Genomic DNA, 12,948 nt, shown 5'->3' with positions numbered 1-12,948 from the left:
CAACTAGTAGTATCAGTTTCAAGAATAATCTCCAAGAAAGTTAGATTTTTAGTATGCTTTGCATATTTCTTTATTCTCCATAGTAAGATTATTAACTTGAGAATTCGTAACTGCTAACATCCCATCATTAGGAGCTCACACTTCTGTTGAGAGTCTTGTTTCTTGTTCTGCTGTATTCTCTTTGATGCTCTTGTGTCCAGTGAGACTTAGTAGTCAGTGGTTTTCTGAAACTCTCAATAACTCTCTGTTAAAAAAAAAATAGACGAAAAGGTAGAATCAATTTGCCACTTTGCTGCTTTGATTTAAGTGCCATTAGAGATTGCAATCAGCGAGTGTGACAGTTTCTGTTGAAATTAGGTTGTAGTATTGACTGGTCCACATGATTGGTTATTTCATTTATTAATTTGCCCTAAACATATTCCTATTGAGTCTGAGACAACTTCTAAAATTCATAGCCTGTAAGAGAGGCTTTGTGGGAACTTGTATGGAAACTTCTTTAAATTTTACTACCTTTGTTTAGTTTTTATACTGTGTATGATCTTACCTTTCTTGAATTATATCCCTCTTGTACTCTGATTATCTAATAATCATAAGTTTTTACAAGAAGTGATATTATTGTATATTTCTGTAAAAGTTAAAAAAATATATGGAAATATTGATTATCTCTTGCATCCTGCCTATGGGAATTTGCTTTTAATGCCAGAGACACTGTTGGATTCTGTTTTTCTGCTAAGCTTATTTCTAATTGCTTTGTCCTCCCTATCTTTTCCCTAATTACAAGGTTTACTGCTATGGATAGTCACAGGGATGAGCTAGGGCAAACACTAAAGTGAACAGAAAATCTCTAATTCTAGAACTTTAATCATAACTTCATTAAATGAAAACAGAATATTAATTCTGGAATTTGAATATAGTCATGCCCTTTTTGTTTTTTAATTTAATCTTTTGCATGTGGATTTTCTTTACCTAACCTGTTTGCATCGTTTATTGACTTTTTTATAGTGGTTCAAATCATCAGGAAAATTGATGTTCAGAGGTTTTTATTGGTGTTTTTGTTGGAAAATTGCTGTTCAGAGGTTCCTAAGTGCAATCATGTATTTTTTAAAAGTATCTACTGGATATATAGAAGTGTTTTTTTTTTATTTTTACCGTGGCTACTTCCTTCAGTTAATTTTTTTCCTAAGTCCTTTTAACACCTTTAAATTTACAGGGATTTGCTTTTCTAGATTATAAACTTGTAATGTGTTCCTCAAAACATTGAAATTTTAGTAATGAAACAAGCTTTATTTTTTTCTAAGATGAATATTTGGTTCAGAATATTGCATTAATGTATTCCTTTTATGTGTCCTTTTAACTGGAATTGCTAGAATTGTTTTGAACCTGATCTCTATTTCACAGCAGTCTTCCTTTGTATTGAATGCATGACTTTATTGTGGTATATAATCACTTCTGCTACCATAAAGTTCCTGTGGAGGAAACTGAAATTTGAAATGAAATTTGTTTTTCCTTTTTAAAGATGTTAAACCATTTAATCCAGTGGTAATGACCATTTATGCAGGTGATGTCTTAAAGCATGTTTTTATCTGGATGAGTGGTTTCTTTAGATAAAATCATGAAAGACTGCACGATAAACTGAATTTACCTTCTGTTAGTGAGGTTGAATTGCCTGTTGGTTTTGCAGAATTTAATTCCAAGAAATTTTACTGAGATTCCAGCCTCTGCTATTTTGAGAGGCACTTTTGTGCATCCCTGTAATGTCATAGCAAATGTTGTTCAGTCTGAATCAGTTAAGTTTGAAAAAGTTTGAAATAAGAAATGCCTGACTACTCTTTGATTAATATATTAGCTCTACATTTTTTCACTTTTGGGACGTAGATATAGAATGTGTGAAGAAGAACTACAATGACTTAGGAATTTGAATTCTTTACTGCGTCTTCTTCTGCCTGCCTTCTTAGTTGGGAGGAGCCATCAGCCCCATATTTACTCCTGGTAAAAAATTTCTTTGGGAGACTTTGGCTCCCTCCAGCAGTGTGGGGAGATGGGGAGTGAGGGTTGTGGTCAGTTTGTCACTGCTTGCTCCTGCAGCTGCTTAAGGAGAAGAGTCCTCCCCCAGCTCCAGCATCCCTCCCATGGGAGACAGTCCTTCACAAACTCCTCCATCCCGAGTCCATCCCATGGGCTGCATTTCTCCATTGGCTGCTGCAGCATGGATCACTTCTCCACAGGGTGCAGTCCTCAAGCACAGCCTGCCTCCAGTGTGGATCCCCCACAGTGAGGAAACCTGCTCCATCATGGGCTCCTTTCTCCATGGGTCTCCAGGTCCTGCCAGGAGCCTGTTCCATGGGGTCACAGCCTCCTCTCAGGCATCCACTTGTTCTGGTGTGGTTTCTTCCAGGGCTGCAGGTTGATCTCTGCATCCCCATGGGCTACAGGGGCACAGCTGCCTCACCATGGTCTTCATGGGATTCAGGGGAGTCTCAGCTCTGGTGCCTGGAGCACCTCCTCCTTCTCTTTTTTCACTGACCTTGGTGCCTGCAGAGTTGATCCTCTCACATGTTCTTGTTCCTTCTCTGGCTGCAGTTACATATGCCCAATAACCCTTTTTGGGTTTTCCTTCTTCAGTATTTTGTCACAGAGGTGTTACCACTATTTCTATGGGCTCAGCCCTGGCCAGCTTTGGGTTAGTCCTGAAGCCAGCTGGAATTGGCTCTCCTGGACAAGGAGCAGCTTCTCAGACAAGCCCCCTCCCCATAGCCCCCCACCTCTACCAAAACCTGGCCATGCAAACTCAGTTGGTTTTGGGGGGTTTTTTGGGTTGGTTGGTTTTTGCTCAGACTCTGCTCTTACCATCTGGCATTTTTGTGGAGAATTACCTGCTGTGCTCCTTCCCCTCTCTGTGCAAGGGTACAGCCCTGTACTGATCTGCACAGGGCTAAAGGCCACTCAAACCTTGGCACGTACTGTGTGTACCAAGACTGATTACTGCATGTTTACCATAAATCCCCAGAAGTTTTAAGACTTGCTGCAGATGGATGGTGTTGCTCTTCAGGGTGCACAGTGATGGATGGAGAATGTAAAAATGACAGTAGCTCTCTGTGCTTAGGGTATATTTCATCATGTTTGTGTTATGATTCTCTGAGTAAGCATGTAGATTTCAGTACACCTTACAGCACCTTCTGAAACACAAATAGCTGTGGGAGCAAAATTTTCCAAAGCAGAACTGTGTTGTGCATGCATATTCTTCAAAATCTGCCAGGAGTGGGCTTCAGACTTGCAGTCAAACCAAATCACAGCACAGTGTTTGCAAATTAATGCCTACTTGTCATTTTCTGGCCTGGTATGCAAATAGATTGAAGTATTTGCTTTCCTCAAAGCTTGTATATTTAGTTGTCTTCTGTAATTTGCAACTGAAAAGTAAGGTTTATGTAAATGGCTTAGCTATTTTAGTAAAATATGGAAAACTTTGTACAGCTGCTATACAAAGCTTTCTGTAAAGATGAAGAAACATTCTGTTGTAGGCCTAAATTCAGCAAGCATCCCACTTGGGGCAGGGAAAATGTGTGTGTATGCTCAGTTTTAAGAGGCATGTGTTTGTATGGTCTTTAATGGAGCTAACTGTAGGTACTGTTTTAAATTCTAATCTGTAAAGAACTGAAAAACAGACAAGCTCTTTTTGAACAGATGAGTAATTTCTTGGTTTGATCTATATATTGTTTAAAAAAGCTGTTTTACTAGGTGTCTTGAGTATAAATAAGAGTAGATTTTTTTCTTTTTCCTGATTTTGCTTTCATTTTCTTTCTTACATTATTCAAATTCTGTTACCACAACTCCACATTTTTTCAATCACGAGAACAATAATATTCCCTTGTATGGCTTCCTAATATTGTGCATACAGTTTCCCTTCCCACCTAATTACTTTCTGTGAAACCTCTTTTGATTATTGTTCACCAGTAGGAACAATTCTGGTAAAATTTAACAGACAAATAATGGACCTAAAGACGAAATTTTTGAAAGCCCTATGGAGAGTGTATGAATTAGGAAAAGGGCTGGAAATCTTGGGGGTGGATAGGGGTTGAGGAAGAAATTTGCATTGGGAGCTCAGGAGTGTTTTTGTGCCTGTCAGAGAGTGGTTTTGAAGTAAGTGTGTCTTGGTCACATGTCTCATGTGTCTTCCTTACTTGGTGATCCTAAAGGAATTGGATGGATGGGGGATGGTTCACATGCCAGGGAGCTGATTTTGGTTTGGTGTTGAGGCTATAAAGTCATAAAATTCCAAGTTCTTGATTTTGACACCTTGAACAGCTTCACCGCTGATGCAACAGTTCCAGTTTAAGAAAAAAGGCATAAAGTTGTATGTTCAGAAAAGCATTAAAAGTTTATTTTCTAATTTTTAATTTTTAAGCATAAAATAACAGTATCCTATTTAAATAGACTATAAAGATCATACCCAGGAGATTTTTCCATTTACCTCAGTGAAGTAAAAATTTCAACCAAAGCCATTATGCATTTTTTTACACAAAATGATGTTTTATGTACTTGAGTTGTTTGCTGAGAATCTTCAGAGTTCAGCTGCTGTAATTTCTGCTGTTTCTAGTTACATTAGTATTTGAACAGTTCTGTGTTTGTTTGAAAGAATGAGGTCCTTTAAACAGTTGTGAGAGTTTTTTGTGTGACTTGTTTCTTTAATTTCTTCTCTCTTTTAAAATGCCAGACATACACAAGCACTAGCAACAACTCCATGTCAGGCTCCTTGAAGCGGTTGGAAGATACCTCAGCTCGATTTACAAATGCAAATTTCCAGGAAGTTCCTACACATGTTTCAAGTGGAAAAGATTCTTCAGAGGCTAGAGGGTCAGAGAGCAAAGGGAAGAAATCTGCAGGTCACAGCTCAGGTCAGAGGGGAAGAAAGCCTGGTGCTGGAAGAAATCCAGGAACAGCTGTGACTGCAGCTAGCCCTTTTCAGCAAGGTACTGATTGTTAAGTGTAACACAACTTCTGCTTTGACATGAATTAGAAATTTTTTGTATGCAGAACTTGAAAAGTAGTTAATCTTTCATCCTCAATATTGAGAAGGTTATTTCACTTTAAACCTAACATTTTCAGGGTAAAAATGTTTGTTGCTATAGCATGAAAAAGAAAGTTGTACATTTTAAAAAGGCAGAACTGATGCTTTTGTTCAGACTGTTGAGGTTTTCTCTTTAGCTGTAAACAGAAGTGTCTTTATGTGCCAGAAAGTTAGTCTGGGGTAAACTTTAATATGAATTTGAGTCCAGAGGTCTTAGCTCTTTGAGAGAGTAATACTGATGTTTTTTAGTCAGTGCACTGACTAAAGAACAGAGCTGGACTACCTAATGCATAGGATGCATTGGCCCTTCAGTAATTTTTCAAGATGCAGAGATTGAAAGTATACAATTTCCTTCAGAGTGCAAGACCTTTCTACTTAGTTGTTTTGTCATTGAAATATATGAACAGAAGTCAAGTATGTTAAAAGTATGCAAGGTTTATTTGCCTTAGGTAGTACAAAATCTGTTACTTTTTGAGCTTGCTAAAACCTAGTACATGCACTATGAACACTTTTAAAAGCAAATTTTATTATGGCATCTTTATCAGAGTTGAAAAATTATAAAAAAAATTAAAAGTTTCTTTTCAAATTCCTTAATTAATAAAACATGTTATTTGGAAACAACACACTAGGTCTTCTGTAAAATAATTTTTAGTAATTTTCACTGTGGTGTCTAGTAGTTGACTGTTGTTTATGCTTTGTGGTGGTGATTTTCCTTCTGAATTTATTTATGCAGTGAACACTTGTAAATTTGTCTAGAGCTCTTTCAATATTTCAGGGTTTTTTTACTTGAAAGAAGAGGAAGGTTTTTTTTTTTAATTCTCAAAACTTTGAAAATTTATTATAAGTGAAATTCGTAGCAATGTTGAGTGGAGTACTAATGATAAAACACTAGTTTTTAAAGGACATGGGTTTTTTATACCTAATGTCATAGTTAGGAATATTTTCTTGATGTTTGTCTTCAGTCTGAATTCTGTGAAACAGTACCCACAGACACCCACCTGTATAAAATCAGTGAATTTTAGTGCATGTAGATGTTTGTATTTCCCAAGAGTGCTTCATTTTCTGCCTTGAATACAGTGATGAAATGACTGCATTCCAAGTACTGAAGAAGGAATGTAATTCTGTTGCACAAAAGATCTTTATAGTTCTGTGACAGTGCTAAAGAAGTCTTAAAATGCCAATTTCATACACCGTTTTTCACTTTCTCTCTTACACTTTTGAAAAGTTTCTTCTATGAACTCCTCCTCGGCTGGGGAGAATTAAGCCCAATTGTTGTTGTTTCCTTGACCTCTGTCAGACTCTTGATTTTAGGCAGAATTGGTAAGGAAGATTGTGGGCATAGTGTATATGTGATCATAGCACATTTCTATCAGCTTTCATTTTATATAGTTGTATGTTCAAAAAAACTGCTCCAATTTGCACCAAGTGTTTGTTGTGACTTCCAAACGTGATGGATGTTAAAGGTGCCTAAGCAACAAAATTGTTATTCTTCTTTTACTCATTTTCACCTGTTTGTGCCCCAGATGCAAATTTGAATCTCAGACAGGAATCTGAGACTCATATCCAGCAAAGTGAAGATCAGCAGGAGAACCAATCCAATGAGTTATTTAAAGAATTCTTTAGCTCTTGGTAAAGCTTTTCATAGTATTTCACATTAAAATTTCTTATTCTAAGACCATAATACTTCCCATCGGTTTTCATCAGCTACAGGGAAAGACATAATTGTACTTCTTTCTCTTTTTAGGAAGCTTTTTGGGCACTCCTGGGAGCATAAAGTCATCTTCTGGAAGTTCAGTTCAGTCTCCCCAAGACTTTTTGAGTTTTACAGACACAGATCTGCGAAGTGACAGTTTCACACATTCTCAACAGGCTTCGTCAACCAAAGATGTACATAAAGGAGAGGCTGGGAGCCAAGAGGGTGGAGTCAATTGTTTCACTTCCTTAATTGGTCTCCCTACATCGTCAGCAGCTGTTCCCCAGTCTAAAAACTTTGACAGCTCACCTGGAGACATAAGTAATTCAAGCCTTACTCCTACAGCATACAAACGAGCTCAAACTTCTGGACTAGAAGAAGAAACTGTAACAGAGAAGAAACGGAAAGGAAATAAACAAAGTAAACATGGGCCTGGTAGACCTAAAGGAAATAAAAGTCAAGAAAGTCTTTCCCATCTTTCAGTTTCTTCTGCTTCCCCAACTTCATCTGTGGCATCTGCTGCAGGAAGTGTGACAAGCTCTGGTCTTCAAAAATCTCCAACTTTGCTCAGGAATGGAAGTTTACAGAGTCTTAGTGTTGGTTCATCTCCAGTGGGTTCAGGTAGGCATCTATTGAATTTGTTTTTTTACCTCAAAATATGTTTTTATTATTTTAGCTATAATTCTGAGTATGCTTTTCAGGAACATAGTATCATATAAAGTATCATGAAAATCACACTGGGGGAAAAAGGACTGTTGGAAAAGTAAGTTTTGTTCCATGTATAGGTGCCACTGTGCTGTAGGTGGCTGTAGTAGGTGGACCTGTGTATTGACCTAGAGGCTATATCAATGCAGGTTTTGAAGCTGTAGGGGGAAAAGTTGCATGTAAATAGGTTATTTGAAAATTATGTGTGACAGGTTTAGCTAAAAAAAAAAAAAAGAGTGATAGTATTGACTTGATTGTCTGTGTGTTCAGTTACACAGAGAAAACAAAATTGGTACTCAGGTATGTCAGCTTTGCTGAATGTGTCCCTCAGTTCCATTTTCTCAATTCAGCTTAACTGAAAATCAAAATATCTACATGGAGAATGACCAGTTTAAACATGTAAAATTATATTCTGAGTCTGGACTCCTGTGCAGCTGGATGACATTTTCATATTCTCGTGTGCTATTTAGCAATTGAAATTGGCTGGTTTGTTCTTCCTCTGTTTTAAATGTTATGCACATCTGGGGCTGTGAGAGGCTTTCTGTTTCCAGTAAACCTGTGTGTGGAATGGCCTGGCAGGATACTCTTATCTACCAAAGTCTTTGTTGCTCTGAAGTTTCTTTCAAAGCTTTTGTGATGTAAAAAATAACAAATAACCTCACTTCTGAAACTTCAAAATTTTGTCCTTTTTTTTAAATTTTTTTTCTTAAATTTTCTTTTTCTTCATTTTTCTGATTTGGGGGTAGAGAGAAAGGGAGCTTGAATACTTGCTTCTGGGGAGAGTTTTGTGCTATTTATATTGTATACTTTTCACTCTATAAGCAAGAGATATTTTTACAATACATGTAGTTCAAGGAAAAGAACCCTGTATTTCTTTCAGAACAAGGCAGGTACTTAAAAACTTGATGTCAAAGCCACATTGTTTTAAAGCAGTTTGATACAAATGATCATTTTTATTATGTGTAATAAAGGCAATAGCAGTAGCAGCTATATTAAAAATACTTTTCCTATATTAAAATCAGTGGAGGAAAATGGCATTTGACAAAACCTCATAGTTTACTACTTTCTTTCTGTTTAAAATATAGTTTTAAGAGCGTGTTTACCTCTTACCTGTTAAGAACTGTGAGCATCTAACAGATTCATATCAGTGTTCTGATTATTATAGTATGAACTTTCTTATTCCTTTATGATCTCTTGGAGGGGGGTTACATATTGCTGTAGTTGGGGTAGGAGATAGAAGTACAAGGTCTTGGTTTGAAGTGAGTGACCCACTTATTTATAGTTTCCCTCTTATATTTATTGTAGAACATTCTGCTCTCATCAGCTCCTTGAACAGGCCTTTACCTGGTCCATTCTTGCTTCCTTTGGCCTCTTCATTACTTCTCACTCTTGTAGATAGAAGATGCCAGTGATAATGTTAAACTCTTGGTAAATAAATACATGGATGGAAATAGTGTGTCTGGTTTATTACTCTTATCATGATATTCAGCCTATGGTTTTACATCTGTTAAGTATACTTAGGTTCTTGGTGGCCAGCATTAGACCTCTAAAACAGTGATATTTTCTGAGGATGCCAAAGAACATGGATATGAATAAATGAACAAACAAAATTCATAAACAAAATCACCCTAACAAAACCAGGAAAACCCAGAGATACAAAAACAAACGGGATATCTTTGAGCATGAGCTCTAAATTTGTCCAGAAACTTTGCTTGAATCACAGCTTATTTTTGTAATGTACTCTTCTCCCTCATCTCCTGTTTTTCTTACAGTTGTAGTGCTGCTCTCCGTGCTTCATCATAAGCATTTTTTGGTTTAGTGACCCAAAATAACCCAATTTACCACAATTTTTTATGTTGCAGTGAAAAAGGACATTTGACTATTACCAGTATTATCAGAAACATGTATTTTCTCAGGAGTAATATTCTAATGTTTCTCTTTTCAATGTCCCCACTACTTTGCTGAGTAACAAGATCCGACAAGTGAATCTCATTTATTTGATCCAAGCTCCCAGATAAGATTTTATGCATCTAAATGTAGTGAGTGAAAACACAGAGTACTCAAGTCAAAAACTTTTTATTGCCTCTTCCTTGGAATTACCTTGATACCTGAAAGAAGCCCAATCAGGAATGAGGTAGACCATACTGAGCAAAGCTGCTGAGGCACTTCTGCAGGAATCTCCTCTTTTTTCTAATAGTCTTCCTAACAGCAGCTGTGTAAAGCTATCATTCTCTTTCAGTTTTCTGAAGAGTACTTGTAGAGATTCATAAAAATGATGAAAAATATGACTTCACAGATGTATGATAATTGTGTTCATAATTAATGTTCAAATGAGATGAAGTGTGAAGGGAAGCTTATTTTAAAAGGTAACACAGATTCATCATGTGCTATTTGTACGTAATTGTCTTCCCAAAAAGTTTTATTCAGAGTGAGTATATTCAGCTAATTTTGTAGAAGTATTTGTAATTTCCAAAGTTATCCAGTCCAAAGGGCTTCTCTTTTCCTGCTTAATAACAGGAATGTACCATGAATGTTGGTATAGCATAAGGACAGGTTATTAAAAGTTGTTACAGCACATAAACTCAGGTTGTGTTTGCCATGCAACAGATCTGATGTGTTCAAGGTTAAACTTGAATGTTCAATCTTTATGCTCTCTGTTATTTTTTCTGAAATATATTTATAACCTGACAGGAAGCATGTTATGCATTACTTTAACACTGTATTCAAAGGAAAAAAAATAACTGTTAAAAAATGAAATAAAATTTAAATTGGTAGGGTGATAGGGAATTTTTGCAATAAATTAACATTTCATTAGTACTCTCTTTAAAAAAAACCCACCAAAGTTCTTTAGATACCAGCTCATTTACAAACCATACTTCTCTTTTTTTGAGAATTCACAAGCATTTTAAGTTTATTGTCTAAAAAGGCCTAAGTTATTGGAGGAATTGTATAAAGCTGATAATGGTTCGCCCCAAATAGAGTTGGTCTTTGAGTGATTTCAGGATCTGAATCTTTTAATAGGGGAAAATGTGTATTGATTTAATCTAAACTCAGCTACTTTACAGAGCTATTTAACTTTCCAAGTCAAAGCTGCCCAAGCTGTATTCTCAGGATTAAGTTTATTCTCACCATCCTTTTAGGGAATAATATTTAAAGATTTCTAGTCTAGTACTGTAAAGCATTGAGAGCTTGTGTCTCTCAGCAACAGGAAAAAGAACATTTTTGTGTGATGTACAGTACCTTCTGACTTTTTTGGAATAATGTAGCAATGTAAAATGGAAAGAATCAAGTATCAGAAGTTATCTGAAATTTCTGTTTCATGGTAAATAAAGTTCTTGTGCAGTTGTCTTCCAAATTCAGCACGGATACTTGCTGCTGGAATTCTTTCAGTGCTTCAGGCACTTCTCTCTTTCTCAGTTCTGCTCTTGTTTTCAAATGTACAAGTTGTATAGTATCAACTTCAGTAGCTAAGGACTTTAGGGGATTATTTGCTTCAATATTTTAATTTTTGTAAAATTGATTTTATGCGGTTATATGTACTGTAAACCCCCCAAAAAAACTTATATTCTTTTTTCTTTAAGAAGACTTGAAAAGATTAAATTACCAAGTGGGTCTCAAAATGGTTAGCCCATTGTTTCAGCATCCTTATGTGTCCATCTTCTGGAATTCCTTTGTCCTGATTGAGGTGAAATTAGAATTTGTCTTTCTACATTTTTATCTCTTCACCATATATATTCTGCCCTTAGCCAATCTTCAGTATGCTCTGGTTGGGAACACTGGACACTTCTTGGAATAAAAGACTCATCCAAACCCAGTATTGTGTTTTATTAAAGCAGTATTTCGAATTCTGAGTTGATCTTATCTTGTGCAGTCAAGTTTCAAATGCTGCAGATCAGTTCCATGTATAATTTTTCTCCTTTCCCATCTGATTCAAGCAGTGCTGAAACCTTTGTCAGTGTTACACAGGTTATGCTGTGCTAGGTCATGGTACTGTTAAGCTCATTGTTGCACTGATGACATAAGGGAACTCTGAGTTTCAAAGTAGAGGAGTCACTTGAAATTATTCTCATTTGGATACAAAGTCCCTCAGTACTTTTGTTCTTTTGTTGAATCTTCAGGATGCTGTGTTTGAAGTTTGACTTTCTCTTGGGAGAAAGATTTTAGGAAAAATTATTCTAAAACAGTTTGTGCTATTATGTTTATCTGCAAAGTGCAGATAAACTTAATAGCACATAAAGCAGAAGTCTTGCTGTGTTAAAAAAGCCAGTTTGTATTCAGAGGAGATAGAATATAAAGCAGAAATTGATACTAATTAATACTATAGATACTAATGGTGTTTGAGGACTAAGCAAACAGTATAGAAAGCATACAAGGCAGAATCAGTGCATGGAGAATTTCATTCTTCATGTTTGAGGCTTAACAGAAGTGGTGTTGGGATTGGTGAATGGTGTACAAGATTAAAATGTTAAAATTGATGATTGTTGGTGTAGGAAACATGGAGATGTTAATCAGGTAACAGGGAGGAAATCACATGAGGAAGTAGTTTATGAAAATGAGGATTATCATGAAATGCATCAAAGTTTTTAAGTAAAACAGTTGTTATCAGCAGCTAGAGCCAGAAGTATTGACATTTCCTGATGATGAATACCTCGTACTTCCATGCTTTTAGACTGTCAGTGTTAAATTTCAGTGAGTCTTTAAAACTCATGAAGTTACAAGAGAGACTGACAAGTAGTTAATGTTATGCAATTAGGCTGTATCTGGCAGAAGAAAGGAAGATTTTAAGACATACAGAGGTGTAATGACTAGTGGTGGAAATTGAGAGTTATGGAAAATAACTTACTGGACTGATTTGATTTTATTTCCTGATTTTTTAATAGAAGTGGCATAGTAAGTGTCTACATTTCAGTTGATACAGCATGACATTTTAAATAAAGACTTGTAATGCTAGGAAGTCAGCAAATCCTTCCATTAACTGTAATTAATAGGTAATTTCAATTTTATTTTGTTCATAGAATTATTAAACCAATAATTTGACTTTTGTTTTGTTATTTCCCCTTATGCTCAGTTGGTCAGAGCACGGTGCTCTTAACACCAAGGTCACAGCTGTGATCCTCAAGCCACCAAAGGGTTGGACTTAGCAATCTTTGTGAGTCCCTTCCAATTCAGAATAGTCTGCAAAATCTATTGGAAAATGCTGAAATTTTTGACAAAGTCTGGTTATGAGGGGAGGGCAAAATGAATCTCTTGGTCAGCAGTACAAACTAAGAGTTATGTTGGTAGAGCTAAAGTAGAAGATTATCTTAGAAAGATGGATGTATACTTGCAGGATAAGGATGGCCTTCTGGGACAGAAGGGCTGTAGAGAACAAGGATAAAGGTGATTAATCAGTTGTGTCTGAGTTTGCAGAGCTGAGCTGTGTTTAAAAATGTTTTAATGCATAAACAGCAAGCTAATGAGAAAGGCAACTCTGCATTCAGAGTGT

General features: G+C 36.2%; 1 protein-coding gene across 2 annotated transcripts in view; it reads left to right on the top strand.

Annotated features, from left to right (window-relative positions):
* The window catches only part of MLLT10 (MLLT10 histone lysine methyltransferase DOT1L cofactor), a 123,432-nt gene that overhangs the window by 60,215 nt on the left and 50,269 nt on the right, over positions 1-12,948 (top strand). For both annotated transcript variants that reach the window (XM_058026901.1, XM_058026892.1), the window contains exons 9-10: positions 4,712-4,967; positions 6,810-7,379. In XM_058026901.1, the coding sequence (XP_057882884.1) occupies positions 4,712-4,967; positions 6,810-7,379 (826 nt within the window). The remainder of the gene's footprint in view (positions 1-4,711; positions 4,968-6,809; positions 7,380-12,948) is intronic.

Source organism: Melospiza georgiana, chromosome 1 (assembly GCF_028018845.1).
Source record: "Melospiza georgiana isolate bMelGeo1 chromosome 1, bMelGeo1.pri, whole genome shotgun sequence".
In the NCBI taxonomy this organism is placed as follows: domain Eukaryota; kingdom Metazoa; phylum Chordata; class Aves; order Passeriformes; family Passerellidae; genus Melospiza; species Melospiza georgiana.
The sequence above is the reverse complement of the archived record's forward strand: the minus strand, read 5'-3'. Positions and strand labels throughout refer to the sequence as shown.